Source organism: Ictidomys tridecemlineatus, chromosome 10 (genome assembly GCF_052094955.1).
Source record: "Ictidomys tridecemlineatus isolate mIctTri1 chromosome 10, mIctTri1.hap1, whole genome shotgun sequence".
NCBI lineage: Eukaryota > Metazoa > Chordata > Mammalia > Rodentia > Sciuridae > Ictidomys > Ictidomys tridecemlineatus.
In genome coordinates, this window is record NC_135486.1 from 85,150,019 (window position 1) to 85,169,736 (window position 19,718).

Genomic DNA, 19,718 nt, shown 5'->3' on the forward strand with positions numbered 1-19,718 from the left:
CTAAAATTGTGCTGGTTGGATCTTTCAGTCACAGTGATGAAAAAGCTGACCAAAACAATTAACATGTTTAATTTCTTAGCTATTTATACATTAACCAATTTGCACCCTACAGAGAATTCAACTTTTCTTCATTAAACATTTAAATATAACTTTTTGAAAAAAAAATAACTGACAAATAATTTACACTTTTAGTAAAAATTATAAAAAAGACTTTTAAAGCATAATACCAAAGACTGAACCAATAAAGAATGATAGCTTAAACTATGCCAACGGTAAAAATCTTGAAATCAAAAACATCATAGTAGGGCTGGGGATATAGCTCAGTTGGTAGAGTGCTTGCCTTACATGCACAAGGCCCTGGGTTCAATACCCAGCACCACAAAAAATAAAAATAAAAAATCATAGTAAAACCGAAAGGCAAATGATAACTCTTAAATATATGCTTACATATATGACAGATAAAACTTAACTTCCTTAACATTTATAGAATTCATGAATCCTTGGTTCAAAAAAATGGATATACCATCACAAAAACAGATCAAGGAAATAAATACATTATTTTTCTTTAAATTGCCAAAAAAAAAAAACCTATGAGAAAATGTCAAACATGTCTCCTACTTTATAAAAGCAAACTATGATGGTAATAAGATACTATTTGCCTGTGAAATTGGCAAAGATAAAATGGAATAAGTTACAAGGTTGAATAGAAGCAGGTGTTTCCTTACACTGCCATTTAGAAGGTAAATTAGAACATTTTTTTTTTAGAGAAAGCAATTTGATTACTGACATAAAAAAGTCTTAAAATCTTATGTGGTCGCTGAGCCAGAAATTCTGCATCTAAGCATTTCACCTCTGGAAAGAATCATCTGTGCTACTGAGGTCCCTGTAGCACTTGGCTCAAGTCTTTGGGTATTAAAGAGACTGCACAGAAGGAACTGGACTAGGGCCCCTGTGAGCAGATTTATTTGAAAACTTTACCCTGCCAACACCATACCTGGCACCTCTCACTGATGTGACAGTGGAAACCACCTCCTTTGCAAGTGCTGAGGTTTTCCACTCAAATAGCCTGTTGACTTCATCTCCAGCAAGTCACTTCTGACTCGGCAGTGAGCTCTAATGCAGCCAAATCACTCTTACCACACCGTACTGTTCGTACAATCCCCTTATGGGCCCCTTCTATATTTCTCCACATGTGCAGCCAGTCCATAATAGTCACTTTCTTCGGGCAGCATTGTTGCCAAGAAGTCTGGGCATGAGCAGATGCTCCAGGTCTTCTGAGGACACTCTGCAGTCATCATCCTGATATCATTCGGCTCTGATCCAGTAGCAGTTAACTCTCTCCATCCCCAGCTTCTTTTTGGCCAGTTACCTCACTGAGTGGTTTCTGTCTCCCAGACACATCACAGGGTCCCTTTAAACACAGACAACCTATGCCTTACAATACATGAATGTGCTCTACCATGACTTGTTTCTCCTCCCCAACTCAAATACACATGGCCTTACTCATTCTAACCATACCTTGTCCTTTGGCAGTGGCAGTGCTTATAACAGTAAAACCAGAACAAATCTAAGTGTCCAACAACATAGGATTAGCTACATATATCATGGTTCGCTAACATGATGGAATACTATTTGACCAATAAAAATGAGGCAGGGGATGATTATGTAATCACAAGAATAACAGCTACCTACATATTGTAAAGGGGGAAAAAAGTTACAAAAATCCATTAACTGAACACTATACAATAAGATGTTATTAATTATAAATCTCCAGATTATGGGATTATGTTCCCTTTTTTATTTCTATGAAAATGGATATGTATCCTTTTGAAAAAATACAACACTAAAATTAAGACAATTTGAAATGGCATATTAAAAAATGTATATGCTTTTCATAAATGTTGTGTCTCAGAAATTGTAGAGTCCACCATGATGGGCCTACTTTACCAGCAAAGCTGAATTTGCCCGGAGCACTGTGCAAAGTCACAATTCCCAGAGAATTAGACCTAGAGAGGTAAAGAGTTGGCCACTACCCTAGAAATGAGTACTGCCGGCAGTTCTAAATGAAGGCCTTAGAGTATTGGTTTTAAAATATTTAGCATTTGTATTTCAGTTGAAATCTTACTTATCATTCCTAATCTGGTTGAAGTAGAAATTGGATCCTCTAAACTCCCCAATTCAATCTCTCCCACTTCCACTCTTACCTTCTACCCAGGTTTTCATACCAGCTCCTGAAAGCAGCCTCGTAGGTTTCCAAATGACAACTTGATAAGAAAGTAGCAATTGATTTTAAGAAAGTCATTTCCACTGTGGCAACAGTTTTTGTTGATTCAGGGTGTGAAATCCAGCTGAAGTTATCTGTACTTCCCAAACACATCCTTTCACCTTTATGCACACCTGCATTCCTTGAGGTGTAACCTTCCTCTGACGTCAAAAACTTTCTTCACCATGTTCACCTACAACTCCTACAAACCCCAGATCCCTACTTTTGTCCTTTATGACCTCTAACACTATAGAGAAAAATTAAGCTTGTCTTCCCCTAGAGCACCATAGTAGTTTAACTATATCTTCTCATACTATTTTGTAACATGGTGTCCAAGCTGGGCTATGAATACTATTTAAATAAGTCCCACAGGTAGGATTGAAAACTCCTAGCCATGGACACACCTTCATGATGGGCCTGTTTGTATCTGCTGGTTTATAGCAGGGTGGAGGAATCTAGGTAGTGGCAAGGGAGAAGAATCAAATAATGACCATGATTACAGGCTCAGACAATATAAGGAATCCTCGTGTAAGGAGAAAGTGTGAGTCCCCCATGGGGGAAAACACCTCAAAAAAAGGAGTCTGGCTCAATAGGTTCAGCTATGGGGAGGAGGACAGCAACAGTTCCCAATGGAGAAGAAGGACCATTACTTGAAATCGACAGGCAAACTGTTGATACATGTACATTCTGGGGATAAAAGACTGTTTCCAAACAAAAGAAGTCTCTAAACATATCCAGAAAAAAATAGAATTCAGTGGATTGAAGTCAATATTCCAACTGGCAGCTGTAATCAGTCTACTTAAAACACCACAGGGCATCATGTCATATCCCAAAGACAACCACAGGACTAACCATGTTTAGGGCAAGGACCAGCAGGCATGGTGGGAAGCAGCACACCGGACTCTCTGTGCCCCAGAGGGGCAGCTAATAGTAAAGCAGGAGCAACTGGACATCCAATAGTCTGAACCAACACATGAGAATGGAAGAGACCCACCACGGATCTGATTTTAAATTAGGAACAGGAACAAGATGGGAGTGGAAGAGGAGATGCAGGTCCTGTCTTTAAAAGGTTGGAACTCAGCTCACAAACTTGAGATGGATGCATTTGTATCCACAAACCAGTAAGTGGGGGATAGTCAAACTATACATTCTATTCTTGTCATTTGTTTATATCACTGGGGATTGATATTATTCCGCCCTGTGTGTGTCTGTGATGCTATCACAGACACGAAAGGATGAGTTCAGAACTGTGACATGGTAATCAATTGATATGGAGGTATTTCCAATGGTAACATCGGTGTTTCCAATGGGAAACTTTCTATTCCAAGTTAACAGGAAGGATTCCATGGTTCTGCATATTTCATACATAAAATAATGTAAAGAATAATTTTATTTAAGATTTGGAAAAGGAAAAGATACACAAAGATCAAAATTTTGTAGCTTTGAATTAAGTTGGTAAGGAGGATATAAATGTTCATAAATCCAAGCACTTTAGTCTACCTTAGTTTCATATAGTATAAAGTCAAGACTGTTACAAACTAATTGATATGTATGTATTTCAAATTATCTGAACAGAGCACAGAATATACTTATTTTTCCCAAATTGTCTAAACCTTATTCACCATCCATTCCCACCCCATTTCTTTGATTCTGAAGTCCTACATGGAATAATACTATATTTAGAGTATACTTGCTTAGGTTCCAATCTATGTATTAAGTTTTATATCTTTTTGTTGTTGTTGTTGGATCATTTTATTTCTAATTCTGCTCTCTCAAAATCCAATATACACAGGTTTGCCATGGTGATTATTCCAAATGCATTGTGATTATGAGATACTGATTATGCATGATATGGTTTAGCTTTCAGTTGCAAAAAATTAGCCCTGTTTTTAACTATAAAATCTTACCTATGTTTAAAAAATACTATAAAGTGGACTTGATATCTACAGAATATTGTAAAAAACAATAGGCAAATACATATTTTCAGCTGCTCATAAAACTTTTTCCCAAGTACAATATATTTTAGGCCACAAGGCCAATCCAAACAAATACAAAATTATTGAAATAATTCCTTATATCTTTTTGTTGTTGTTGTTTGGAGTTCAATCTCTGGTACCCACCCAAGATTTATATCTTAATGTTTTTAATTATTAAGTTAAGCCCCAGGGGATAAATGGCAATACCCCATGAATTAAAAATTCACATGATTTATTATAGTAACATGCATATTAAAATGTATAGGAGACTGAGTTAAAAATTTGCATCAAAATTGTATGTATGTACCCTTAATATTTACAAAGGTATTTGTCAAAATGTTGGTTTTTTTGGTGGAACCATTAAACCATATATTAATTACCCCTTCTACATTTGGGCAGCAAAGAGCTCAAAAAGGAGCATCTTAAAATAAGAATAAGTTTTACAAGATGTTCTGGAGTCTTCTCCAAGACCCACTTTTTTGAAATCCTTTATTTTGATTCCCACAGTCATCCTTACTGCTGGATACAGAGAAAAAAAAAAATCCCCTTTAAAACTCCAACTCCTCACTAACTGAAATAAGATGCCATTAATTTATTCTCCTCACCAAAAATGTGCATTTTTAAAAAGAGAATTTTCACTTCAACAGAAAACACGATCATCACAGTCTGCTTTCAAAATAGATTTGTGGTTTTAAAGAGTCAAGAGATGAATTAAAGGATTTATATATTCCCAAATCTCTTCAGTTTAAGACAGATACACTTGGCTCTGGAGAAGAGGTGTAATTGGGAGTGCTTTTTCCTCAATGGGGGAGGAAGAGGCTCAGTGCCATCTTACTTCCTTGTCACCTGTGTCATTTTAAGTATAACAGCCCATCATCTCCCACCTAAGAACAAAGTGCAAAATGAGAGGCTCAGAATTCCTGATGGCCTCCAATTCAGTTTTGCTTTCATTTTGTGATTCAAGAAAGACTGAAAGGGTGGTTGGTGGTGCCCGACCCATAAATGATTGACTGGCTCTCGTAGTTACCCTGTCACTCTGAAGCATGCTTCTATAGCTCATTCTTTCCACCCCATCAGGAAGTGATCTTACAATATGTGCCCATTTCAAATGTATAGCATGACAAAACCTCAGCCAAGCAATAAAATATTATACAAACTATGACATGAAATTAAATGTAAGCTAAAGGAATTTATGACTGAATAAACAACTGAATCACTCTGGAGGAATATGGTGTATCTTGGTTTTATTAGTGCAATCTTTGATTTTTGTATAATCCACAACTAAAAACACATAATTCTTTAAGACACAACTGTAATGGTCATAATAATTCCCATAACAAAGGTATCTGAACTACTTTTTAATTCATCTAAACTTAAAGATTTAAGACAATTCCTAGAAAAAAAAATATAAATCTTCAAGAACTAGATAATTTCCTTGTTAGGATAACCACTAAAGTTTTTAGCATTAAATATTTGACAAATGTATTTATTTATCAGTACTACCAAAATGCAAACAAGAAATAACTGACTATCAAAGGAGGTTTAAAAATAGTTATGTTCAGATATCTTCATTTTCAATCTTTTATCAGTAATGTTAACCCCAAAAAATGGTATCATCGAACCTACCATCAAAAAACAGAGTAGCCGAAAGATAAAACATATATCAAACTTTAAAAAATATTTATATTCAGGAGAATACTTACTCTCTTCACTTCCTCTGAGGGGATATATCCTGATTTTTTCAATTATATCAACCAAGATCAAGGATAACAGAACCAGGGACACTGGGAGATCAGGTAAGGCATCAGGCAATAAATCTGCAGAGCCATTGATGTTCTTTTGAACCTGTTTTTAGAAAATCAATTAGACTCATTCAATGATTGTGCTTTTTTTTGGTTGTAGATAAACACAATATCTTTATTTGATTTATTTATTTTTATGTGGTGCTGAGGATTGAATGCAGTACCTCACACATGCTAGGCAAGTGCTGTTCCATTGAGCCACAACCCCAGCCCTGATTGTGCTTTCTTTATTCAAAATTCTTTTAATACTCTGCTAAGAGTGCTAAGTTAATTATAAACACATTTTATGAAAAATTTAAAGTTTGGTTGTAAGCTTCTCGAGTTTTAAACTGCACAAGGTTTGAACCATTTCCTAAGAGGGAATAAGGGTTCAAACAAATTGAAGAGTTTTTCATTGTAGATGAAGCTTAGTAAATGTGTGCAAAAATATAATAGCCAGTTCTCAGTAATAGTGCAATGGTCAATCCTTCCAAATCCACTGCTAAACAGAGCTTATTGGCCTTTTAGATCTTCCAAGGAGGGAGAGCCCAGGTGAACCCAACTTGGCTTTCTTCCTTAATCTGCAGAGAAGGTACCTAGAAAAAGCCCTTAGCAAGCATCATATTAATGGTGAAATGTTGAAGGTTTTCCCATAACCATTTCTATACAGCATTGTACTGGAGGCCTTAGCCAGTGTAATAAGATAAATATATATATATATACAGGTTAAGTACTGAAAATGAAGACAAACAGTATCATTATTTATAGACTAGATGATTATACATGGAGAAAATTCCTCAGAATGAATGAATTATTTCTAAATACCAATGACCAAGAGTTAAAAATGAGACTTTTGAGAAAAGGATATCATTCAATGCAAATTCAAATGCTGTTTGAATTTTTGTGGAAAATAACAAGCATTCTTAAAATTTATGTGGAAATACAAAAGGAAAGAAATTCCAGAAGAAAAAGAAGATAGGACAATTTGCTCTTCTGGGTGTGCAGAACCATTGTAAAGCTATAAGAATGAAGACAATGTGGTGTTTGTTAGCCCAGGAATTAAAAAGCAGGCAATGGGGTATATCAGACAGCCTAAAAATCCCAGGTTATGTGTATGTGCATCTTATATCAAAACCAAGACTACAGAGAAATGTGGGAAGGGTGGGCTTTTTACTAGATGATGCTTAGTTCATTGGATGTTATTTGCAAAAAAAAATAAAATAACATTTGGCTCTCAAGTATACAACATATACAAAAATCAGTTCCAGATGGACTGTCAGTCCAAAAGAGAATGAAAAAGTAACACAGCCTGCGAAATGTAAGAGGGTGGAATGTGTTTATGACTTTGAGGTTCAGATTTACAGTACAACAAAATCTTCTCAAATATGTGACCAGAAGCTTTATTCATAAAGAAAATAAACTGATAAATGGGTCTGTTTTTGAGTTAGGGACTTCTGTTTATCAAAAGATATCAGTAAGAGTATGAAGGGAAGTCAAGAGCACAAATCATAACCAACAAAGGCATTGTAATCTGAATGTGGAAAAGACACTTTCAAATCAACTCAAGTGTTGGTAAGCATGCATAGCAATAGGAATGCTCATTCTTTGTTAGTGGGTTCTGTACTGTTAAGATCTCTTTGGAAACTAGTTTGGCACTAGTTGTTGACAAACACTTCAATATCTTATGACTCATCAGTTCTACTTCTATGAATTTAACCAAATGAAATATGCCTCATGTGTACAAAAGACTTGTGTAGGATGTGCACAGTGGCATTATTTGTAATAGCCAAAACTGGAAACATCTGAAATGAATATCAAGTTAGAACTGATAAATAACTTGAATTATTGGACTGGGCTTGTCTGTGTTGTGTTATTCATTACTATGTTGTGTTATTCATTCATTCATTTATTAATTGTAATATCTTCTTTTCTTTTTTTTTTTTTTGTGGTACTGACAAAAGGACTCAGGATCACATTCCCAGCCCTTTTTTAGTATTTTATTTAGAGACAGGGTCTCACTGAATTGCTTAGTACCTCACTGAGTTCTGAGGCTGGCTTTGAACTTGCAATCCTCCTGCCTCAGCCTCCTGAGCCGCTAGGATTATAGGCATGTGCCATTGCATGTAGCCAACTGTAATATCTGCATGAAATGAAACAGTGAACAGCAACGAACTACAGATACACTTAAAAAAATGGATGACTCGATTACTATGTATGACAATTATGATGCTCTAACAAAAAAAATATTTAAAAAAAAGAATGACTTTCACAATCACACTTTTGAATAAAAGAAGCCAGTCATGATTTATGTTTTATATATATATAAGATCATATATATATATATATATATATATATATGTTACATGATAATATAGACAGAGATTATATGTTCATTTACATATAAAGGACATTTAATTTGATTTTTCATTAAAAATTAATTTTAAAAGAAGTAAACTTATGAGGTAGAAGTTAAGGTAGAAGTTACCTTTGGGGAGAAAGGAAAGGTCATCATTGAGAGGAGCATGGTTTAGAGTGGGCTCAGTTTTATTTCTTGACCTCAGTAGTATTTGAACCAGGGTTTGCTTTGTGTTACATCACTATGGTACATTTATGCTTTGTGAACATTTCTGTTTGTTACACCTCAGTGAAAATATAAGAAAAAGAGGAAAGAAAAATAGGTAACAGGGGGCGATAGATAGATCATAGAAATGAACCAAAAGGGCCATCAAACTCCAGATATAAGACCATTTTACTATAGTGGTTTTTCTTGGGAGGTTGTAAAGTGAATTTGCAAAGCTCTTGGAAATCTCCCAAGTTACTCTCTTCCTATTTCTCAGCAACTTGCAAATTAGTAAGATTAGTGGAGCATTCCAATTTGACCTTCTTGGAAAATAAAAGGTTCACAGACTACAAGTAGTACCCACAATATTCCTACTTATGGATGCCCATCGAAGTCCTTTTTGTAGCCATATTTTGTCAAAACATAATGTCATTTTTAAGTAGACGTCAGGTGCAAAGCGTTTATCCAGGGATTTTTTTTTCTTTTTTTATTTCCCCCGGGAATTGAGTCCAAGTTCACTTAACCACTAAGCCACATTCCCAGACCTTTTTTTTTTTTTAATTTTGAGGAAGGGTCTCACTGGGTTGCTTATAGCCTCAGCTAAATTGCTGAGGCTGAGATCCTCCCGAGTCACTGGGATTATAGGTGTGTCTCACTATGTCCAGCACGGATATCTTTAATAAAGATCTTAAGCATGTGAGAGGTTATTCATTTGGACCTTGTAATTTTCCATTTAGAACAGAATTAAATGTTAAATGTTAAACTTCAACATAACAATTATCTCATTTTAATTTGAAAGAAAACTAGATTACATAGCTTTACACAATTTTTGTGGGGGGTATGCTGCTCAATCAAATTCCAATAACAGGAAACTTTTTAAATTTCAAAACCTTGCAGCAGAAGAAATCAAAATTCCATACCTCAGTCACTGCTATAGAAAAGCTGAAGCTGGGAAGGGTGGTGAGTACTACACACATCATCAGAACGGGTCTCCTAGCAAAGGAGAAAAAAAATAAGCAAAGCAATAATGTACCAGATCGACAGTTCCTGTTACATTTTGCTAATTTTGCAGTTCCTGTTCCATTCATCTATAGTTTTTCTAAGAAGCTAACTGCTTCCCTATTTCCATTTCCCAAATGTTTGAGGATGGCAAAAAGGAACATGTGCAAAAAACAGAATTGTTTTCTCGAGCAAAGGGGAGACGGATTTCCAGATAATCTGAATAACTAACAAACCACAGAATCTAGAAAGCATCAAAGTACCCATTCAATGACATTTAACATTTCCGTAATTTATTACTTCAAAACCTACTCAAGAGGACAAGCAAGCTCTGGGGACCAACTAAGAAAAAAAAAAACAGTACAAATTCTCAAGCAATACTGTACCCCATGTTGTAAAACTTATTTTTTTAATTAAATTTAGGAATGACAAACTAATAGATAAAGATCATTTAAAGTAAAAACATTTAAACTTTTTTTTACTTTAACCAAAAAAAAAAAAAAGTCACACATTTATAAAAATGACAAAATTTTCAAACTTCTTTTTGGATCACTTCTGAAAACTTACATAATAAATAAATCAAATCATCAAATGGTTATGGAGATATACTATAACTATAATATTATATCTTATGACAGAGAAAATTAAATGGTGTTTGGCTTCACTGATTTATGAGAAGACAATTCAAAAGTTTTTTATGATGAAATATTTACCTTCTCTTTTCTTAAAAACATTTTTATATTAATTACATTTATATAATACGTTTTGAACATTTTCAAATTGTTAATAATTTCTGCTTGACTTTATCATGCATGCCCTGTCCTTGCCTTCTGGTAGATGTTGTAGGTGTAGACATAAGTTAGCAGGGTAGAATGTCCTCACTCTTAGCCAGACCCAGCAAAACATGGCTAACACCAGTTATGATGGGATTTGAAATTGGTAACTTTGCTTCTTTGTGTGAGTCCAGACCTGTGCTCCTGCAATACACAGCTCCCTAAGGGAGAAGTCAAGATGGTAGAGTACAGAGAAGAGAAAAGCTAAGGCTACATTTGCAGTTGCTGCTTGGCTGGGAGTTCATGTGGCAGGAGTATTTTTCCTCCCGTGAGATGGGTCAAAGAGGGAATTCACTGAAATTCAATATCAGACAGAGAATCTTAGGACTCTGAAATTTGGGTGCATTGAACAAAAGGGGGAAAAAGGAGTAAATTGGGGCCAAGCTAATTGTTGCAGTGGCAGCAGCACCGGTTCACCACAGAGGGGAGAAATAAAAAAAGCACAGGCAGAAAAACAATGGACAAATTTGGTATGGAAAATCCTGTGGGACAGAAAAGTAGTCTGAACTTAAATGAACTGGAGATTGTACCATGAGCTAGTGTTTGACAAGTGTTCCGTTTCTCAACTGGTAAGTGGAGAGTTGAAGCAAGAGCCACAGGTTGTAGCTTGGTGCTATAGCAATCCTGGAGAGCACAGCAAATATACTGTTCTGGAAAGCACCTGCCCTACATCTGAGAGTGTGCCTACCAGAACACAATTGAAACAGGCACACAGAAGATTTTACCTAGTGGGAATTAAGTCAGAGATAGGGAGAGGAGTGCAACTTGCTTTCCCTTGGAGTTTGGCAGCTCACACGATCAGCTTAAAAAAAAAAAAAAAAAAAAGCCAGAAAGCTGAACCAGTGGGCATGATTGCACTGGGGACTAGACCTGGAAAGGCCATATTCATGGGTGGTGGTATGTGAAACTCAGAGGGTTAGCTCCCTTACCCCACCAATACTGTTCTGGGAACACTCCTGAGATACAGATGCTCAGCAGAAACCATCATCTGCCCAACCCTAGGGGTGTGTTAATGTAATCTCTCTAGAGCAGATACCACCCAAAATAGTCCTGGAAGGCCTGTCAGAGCTAAGTCCCAGCTTCTGAAACTTCCCACTTAGAATTGTGCAGCAGCCCCACCCTGGGAGTATATCAGTCTGGTCTGTCCTGATAAATGTCCAATCCAGGGTACTTCCCATTCTATCCTGCCTTATACTGGTGAGAAAAGAAACTGAATGCTATTTCAACCAGCTTCAGCTTTAAGCCACTCCAGGTGGTAGCTTGGGGTTCAACACAAAAATAATAAGTGTTTAACAACTCCCAGCCTTTGCTTTCTCTATGGGTACACAGTCCAAGAATAAAGTACAAGAGGACACAGGCAGTGAACATCCATTCAAAGTTTTTTATTGAAAGTTTTTTCCATCTCAGTGGAGATAATTCTTTTGCATTAAGTATCCCCTCCACCCTGCCTTTTAAAATTCTTTTTAGTGTTCTTGCTGTGCTAATTGGTTCCTAGTTATTTATGCATATACATACTGTCTCTTTTTTATTATTCTTAGCATTTTCCATGATTGTTGTTTTTCTTTATCTTGTTTTTTGAGGGCTGGGGTGGGAGAGGGTTGTTCATTTATTTTGGCTTTTTTTGTTTTTGTTTGTTTCTCTTGTTGTCTCTCTCTTTTCTTCCCCTTCTAATAGCCAAACTCTCTTGTTCTTACTTTCATGCTCTCTTTACTTGCTTTGCTTCTTTTCTTTGTCTCCTTTTTCTTTATAGCTACCACTTGCTACATCTCTTCTGCTTTCTTTCACTTCATATTTGAATACTCTAAACCTTCTTGTACCTTCCTATCACATTTTCTTTTTCTCTTAATGAATTATATTTTTGCCATCTTTTATTTGGTTTATAAAATTGCTGCCCCCAGTTCATGGTGTTTCAGTTATTGGTATGGTAGATGGTATAGCTGACACTAGTTGCTTACCATAATGCTACATCTAGTTCATAGTTATGTTTTATTTTTGCTGTTGACAATTGTTGACCCCACTATTCCTGTTCCATTGAGAATGAGGAAAAGCTGAAAGCATTTCCTGTAAAATCAGGAACAAGACAAGGCTGTTTCCTCTCATCACTTCTCTTCAATATAATACTAGAAATTCTAGCCAGAGAAATTGGGCAAGAGAAAAAACAAAAGAAGTAAAAATGGAAAAGGAAAAAGTCAAATTATCTCTGTTAGTAGATGATATGATCCTATCCTTAGACGATGGGAAAACTTCCATCAGAACATAGCTAGAACTAATAATAAACTATGCAAAGTAGGGTTATAAAATCCACAAACCAAAATCAGTTGCTTTCCTGTGTACTAATAATAAATCTAGTCATAAAAAAATCAGGAAAAACCATCCCATTCACAATAGTTTTATTAATCCAACTAAAGGTGAAAGACCTCTACAATGAAAGTTATAGATCACTGAAGAAAGACATTGACAAAAACAAGATAGAAATACCTCCCATGGAGAAAGGCACACTCATACATTGCTGGTGGAACTGCAAATTGGTGCACCTAATATGGAAAGCAGTATGGAGAGTCCTTGGAAAACTGGGAATGCAACCACCATTTGAACCACTTATCCCACTCCATAGTTTATACCCAAAGAACTGAAAAACCACATATTATAGTAATACAACTACATCAATGCTTATAGCAGCACAATTTACAATTTACAATAGCTAAACTGTGGAATCAACCTAGATGCCCTTCAGTAGATGAATGGATAAAGAAAATGTAGTATATATACACAATGGAATATTATTCAGCATTAAAAGAGAATAAAATCATGACATTTGTAGGTAAATGAATGGAGTTGGAGGATATTATGCTAAGTGAAGTAAGCCAATCCCCCAAAAACAAATGCTGAATGTTTTCTCTAATATAAGGATACTGATCCATACTGGGGATGGGGGGTGGGGAGCATGTGAGGAATGGAGAAAATTTAGATAGGGCAAAGGGGAGGGAGGGGAAGGGAGTGGGCATGGGGATAGGAAAGACATGGGATGAGATGGACATCATTACCCCAAATACATGTATTAAGACACGAATGGTGTGACTCTACTATGTGTACAACCAGAGACATGAAAAATTGGGCTCTGAATGAGTACAATAAATTAAAATGCATTCTGATATCATATATAACAAATTAGAATAAATAAATAATTTTTAAAAATGCCTTTAGGAACTAGAAAAAAAGAAAGTCATATAAATAAAAACATACAGCATGTAGTCAAAAAGAAAAAAAGAAAGAAAGAAAAGAAATACCTCCCATGTTCATAGGAAGGCAGAGTTAATATTCAAATGGCCATATTCCCCAAAGCATACACATATTCAATGCAATTCCCATCAAAATACAAATTACATTCTTCACAGAACAACAACAACAAAAAAAAAACAACCACAGTCCTAAAATTTATTTTAAAAACTAAAAGACCCAAAATAATCAAAGCAACTCTAAATGAAAAAAGCAATGCTGTAGGCATCACAATACCTGTTCTTCAAATTATGCTAGAGAGCTACAGTTACAAACACGGCATGGTGTTGACATAAAAACTCATGCACAAATCAATGGAATAAAAGAGAAGACACAGAAATAAACTCAAACAGATACAGTCATCTGAACCTTGACAAAGTTGCCAAAAACATACTGGAGAAAATTGTGCTAGGAAAACTGTGTATCTGTATGTAGAAGAATAAAACTAGAGCCCTATCACCTTGCACAAAAGTCAACTCCAAAATTGATCAAAGATCTGCCGGTAGAGCACTTGCCTAGCATGTGTGAAGCAGTGGGTTCGACTCTCAGCACCACAAATAAATAAATGAATAAAATAAATGTCCTTCAATATAAAAAAATATTTTTAAAATGACCTAGTAAGTTGACCAGAAATTATTCAATTCCTAGAATAAAATGTAGGATCAACACTACTTTATACAGGCACAGGCAATGATTTTCTCAGTAGAACTCCTAAAGCTCAGGAAATAATACCAAGAATAAATGGGATGGTATTAAATTCAAAAGCCTCTGCACAGCAAAGGAAATAGCAATGTGACCTACACGATGGATAAAAATCTTTGCTAGCTATTCTTCCACAGAAGATTAATATCCAGAATATATGAAGAATTCAAAAAATTTAACACCAAAAACGGAAAATTAAGAAATGCTCAAATGAACTAAACAGAAACTTCTCAAAAGAGGAAATACAAACAGTCAGGAAATGACTAAGTGAAAAATATATTCAACATCTTTATCAATTTAGTAAATTCAAATCAAGTCAAAACTATTCTGAGATTTCATCTCACTGCAGTTAGAATGGCAGCCATCAAGAATACAAACAATAAAAATGCTGCACAGGAAGTGGAGTAAAAGTAACGATTTTTCATTGGTGTGGGATTGTCAATTAGTACAACCACTATGGAAATCAGCATAGAGATTACTCAAGAGACCCTGCCATATCGCCTCAGTATTTATCCTAAAGAAGTAAAGTCATTATAGTATAGTGATACCTGCCATACCCATGTTTATAGCAGCACAATTCAAACTATGGAGCAAGAATAAGTGTCTATCAATGTACGAACGGATAAAGCAAATGTTTTACATATACATAATGGAGTTTTATTCAGCCGTAAAGAAGAATGAACTTATATCATTTGCAGAAAAATGGATAGAATTTGAGAACATTATGTTAAGCACAAACAGGAAAAGTCAAGGGTCACATGTTTTCTTTCATATGTGGAAGCTAGAGAAAAAAAAAGGAAAGAAAAAGGTTGGAGGGAATGTCTCATGAAAAATAAAGGGAGACCAATAGAGTAAAGGAAAGATCTCATCTAGAAGGATGAGGAGAGAATAAGATGAAATACTGGGGAATGATAATAACCAAATTATATTGTTATATCATGCACATGAACAAACATGCAAAAACAAATCCCACCAATATATATAATATTTATACCAATAAGAAATATACCAGAAAAAAGGGTCCCTATGTAACCCTTGTTAAACCATGTACAGGGCCCTATTACTTTCAACTTGACCTTAGGAAGAGGAAAGTGCCCCATCAATTATTCCTGAGCCTCCTCTTTATCTAAATTATGTCCCTTGATTACCTCATCAATTTCCAAGGCTTGAAATACCACCCACTTGCCCATGACAAATATATGCTTTCTCTTTTCCTGAGCTCGGAACTTGTAAACCTGTTTGACATCTCTGCCTGGATTTCAGAGGCAATTCAAACTTAGCCTGTCTGAAAGAGAACACAAGTCCTCCTCCCTACCCGTTTCAATCCATCATCCAACTCTGTCTGATTTACTGCCAAAAGTCATCCTCTGCTACGTTCATCTACTATCATCCTTTATCTGAAATATTTTCTATCTTGCTTCCTGTTAGCTAGTACTTCTCTTCTTGCCTGCCCACATTATGTCCATATTTTAAAATATAAAACACATCTTATCACTGCCCTGCTTAAAATATACAGTGCTGGGGGACAGGAAATGGGGAATTATTGTTTCATGGCCATAGAGCTTCCATTTTGCAAGATGAAAACAGTTTTGTGGACGGATGGTGGTGAAGGCACACAACAATGTCAGTTTTTAACACCAAGAAAGGAAAATTAAGAAATGGTCAAATGAACTAAACAGAAACTTCTCAAAAGAAGAAACACAAATAGTCAGGAAATGACTAAATGAAAAAAATATATATTCAACACCTTTATCAGTTTAGTAAATTCAAATCAAGTCAAAACTATACTAAGATTTCATCTCACTGTAGTTAGAATGAAATGGCACTGAATAGTACACAAAAATGGGCAAGGTTCTAAGTTTTATATCATGTGTATTATATGACTACCTTGCTCAGAAATATATGATTCTTTTTTTTACCTAACTCATTAAGTCAACCTTACCTGTCTAAGACCACAATCTGATCTTATTCTCCAACACATAATAACATTCCCTGTCTATATTACATTTAAAAAGCTCATACTACATGCCAAGCACTGTAGAAAAGCATGCTACACACATCACCCAAACCCCACAATTCTCCTAGTGATGATGAAACTGATGTCAAAGGTTTAAATAATTTGCCCCAGTTCCAACAGCAGGAAGTGAAAGAATTCTAATCTAGGTCTTTTGGACTGCAAAATTCAATAGGTTAACCACTCTGAAGCACTGACCAGCTCTCTATCTTCTCCTTTCTAAGCAAGTTGCTCTCTCCTACCCCTTAAAAATTTTTATGTAGTCCTCATAGTCATCCCTTTCCTCTGGAATATTCCCCTGCTTCTGTTTTGCCAAGTTTAGCTCAAATCTTGCCTGGGTGAGACTTCTTCTGTCTCCTCTAAAGCACAGCACTCTTCTAATAAACCTAAATCCACACACCTCGTGTCCAGGAAACCTGCTGGATGCAAGGCCCTGGTGGGTGCTAACAGGGGTGGGACTGAGGGTGAGGCAGAAAGAATGAGTTGAAAAAGAAGACACCTCCCCAAGTGTCAGCGTTAAGTTGTGATGACTCTATTCTCTGGACTAATAAAGGATTTGTAGAGGGAGGTCACATACAATGCAGTAATTTATTGAACAGTGCTTTAAATCACCTTAATTTATCAGATGTAATTGTGTAATCTCCACAGTGTACTACAACATCCCTGAGGAAGAATGCAATGCCAAAGGGAGTCAGGGATGACCCTACAGTAGCCTGGGAATAGCACTAGCTAGAATGAAGAGTGTGTAGGAGGAGTCTGAACAAGTAAGCAGCAGGTAGATGGTTTTGAAGGCCCGGCTAAGTCCTAGGATATAGTGAGGGCATCAGGTATGTGTATGTGGCTAGTACACATGATGTCAGCTTGTAGACAGGACTGCCACACTGTCAGAGGCTACTCAGCAAACACTTACTTAAAAAGGGATTGAGTGAATGGGAAGTGGAAAGTGGAAAGACATTCAAATAGGTAAATTTATAGCTTTTTAAACAAACCCTTCGGGTGGACTAGTGGATCACTATGAACATGAAGGATTCCATAGGGATTCTCCAGCTAAGAAGTTTAGTAACGACTCCCCAAGGAGACCAGGAAGATATGTCATCCATCACAAAATCAAGTGGGACTGCTAGCTTATCAGGTGGTCATAGGGTAGCCATTATTTTGTCGTAACACAGTGGAACATGTTGGTAGTGATATTGGCACAAACACATATGCTCAGCTGCCAGTCAACTGAAAGCATAGCAATACAATCATGAACCATATAAAACACTCAATGATGATAATAAACTACTGTCACTGGCTTTTGTATTTACTATATTATACTTTTGTTGTTATTTTAGAGAGTACATTCCTACTTATTAAAAATGTTTCTGGGACAGTTATGGTGGAGAGAGAAATGATGAGAAGATACCTAATGAGTACGGGGTACAGTTGGATAGAAGGAATCATTTTTATGTTCTATAGAACAGTAGGATAACCAGGGTTGACAACCATTATCTTGATATTTCAAATGAGCTAGGAGAGAAGAATTTGGATTTTTCCAACTGGAAGAAACAATAAATGTCTGAGGAGATAAAAATGCCAATGATTCTGAATTTATCATTACATAATGTGTATATGTTTTGAAATGTCACACTATATCCTGCATATATTATGATTACTATGTGTCAATTAAAAATCAAAACATATTTTAAAAACAAAGAAAACAGTTTAAAATTAATTTTAAAGGTTTACCATAAAAGAATATGCCCTGTTATGCCAAAAGTAGCCTCATACATCTTATGGCTATTGATTACATCAAGAAACATGTTTCTCAGATCCTATCTATTGTTAAACATATATGACTATTCTGCCCCATCAACAAGCTCTAGGAGTAAATAAGGGGAAGAGGCAAGAACACCAGTTGATGAAGGTTGCCAGACCCGAGAATTAATCAACAAAATGCTTTTTATGTTTCCTTGAATGAAAACAATCAGGACAAATAGTCCAACATTGGATCTGAATACACAAAAATTTGGGAAACGATGCCAGAAAGTCAAATATATGGTGAACCCAGAAAGAAAGGTCCAATTGGGATAAAGTAGACAGTAATAGGGAATAGGAAGCTGATGCAAGAGAGAAGAGACCGAAGTTATGGGATATGGGGACATTGCATATGGCGGGGAGAGAAAAGAAAAAGTATACTCTTGTTGATTTATGGGATATGGTAGGAGAAAAGAAGAGAAAAACTACAGTCAAGTGTGACTACGTTATTGATACTGAGTGTGTGAGAAGGTGACAGATCCACAGGAGTGTTCTGGAAGGAAGTAACTATTAAGCACCAGTGTTTGGTTAATGGAATTTTACCAACGAATGATCTCTCAAGGTGCTAAAAAGAATAGGCTCTGCTTCTTGAAGATTAGCTAGTCTGGGCAGCAGTGCACAGCTGTTACTGATATGGTGTGTCTCTTCTGTGTGTGCTGCTACAAACAGCCAGGTGCTCCCGAGACCAGGCTTTGGACACACAGCAGTCTCATCTCAACTCTTCCTTGGCTGTTTGATTTTTTAACTCCTGTGCTTCAATTTCCTCATTTGTTAAAAAAAAAAAAAATGGGGACTATAGTTCTTAAATGGAAGGGTTAGGGATTTAACTTATGCTTAATACATAGAAAATGTTCAGTAAATATGTGCTCTTATTTTACTATGAGTATACCTACTACCACACTATTACCACTACCCAACACACAGCATCAAACTCTCCTCAAACATTAAGGATTCAAGCAAAGTAAATGTAACCTAAAATATAGGGGTCTTTGAAACTTGACACCATACAGGATTCCTGACATGTTACAGTCTAAAGTAGTTGCACTCTGAAAGACCCAAGGGAATTCCTGAGATATAGCTCCAGAAAGTCTGGGAATCTCCATGAACTCTCCATTATCCTTCTCCCAAGGTGCTTTCTCAGTGGAGAGCTTCTCTAGTTTCAGGTTAGCCTTGTAGCTCACTGGTTTTGCATATTTATTGGTATTCCAGGAAAAGACTCCCTCGTTTATTGCAATATGCACTTTGGTATTTGGAGATATATCTTTTCTTTACTCCTCCCAATATCTCCCTAGTCCATTATGAATTATTGCAGGCAACCCTAAAAAGGAATAAGTGTTTTAAAAGAATGAGGAAGTGTTAATAAGTAAAGGAAAGAGCACTGCATTACAGTTCAGGTTCAATTGTTGATTTAGTGTATGTTGTGCTCTGTGAAATTGTTTTCTCCCTTATAAAATAGGAATTAGTCCAATTGGTCAACTTTACAACACTGTCATGCAGGTTAAGTGAGAAATTGAAAC

The 19,718-nt window shown here is 36.0% G+C and overlaps 1 protein-coding gene across 2 annotated transcripts in view; it reads right to left on the reverse strand.

The window, feature by feature from the left end:
• Positions 1–19,718, reverse strand: part of Tmem236 (transmembrane protein 236) — a 49,584-nt gene that overhangs the window by 13,581 nt on the left and 16,285 nt on the right. For both annotated transcript variants that reach the window (XM_078023351.1, XM_021726683.3), the window contains exons 2-3: positions 9,501–9,573; positions 5,943–6,084 (exon numbers count right to left, since the gene is read on the reverse strand). In XM_078023351.1, the coding sequence (XP_077879477.1) occupies positions 5,943–6,084; positions 9,501–9,573 (215 nt within the window). The remainder of the gene's footprint in view (positions 1–5,942; positions 6,085–9,500; positions 9,574–19,718) is intronic.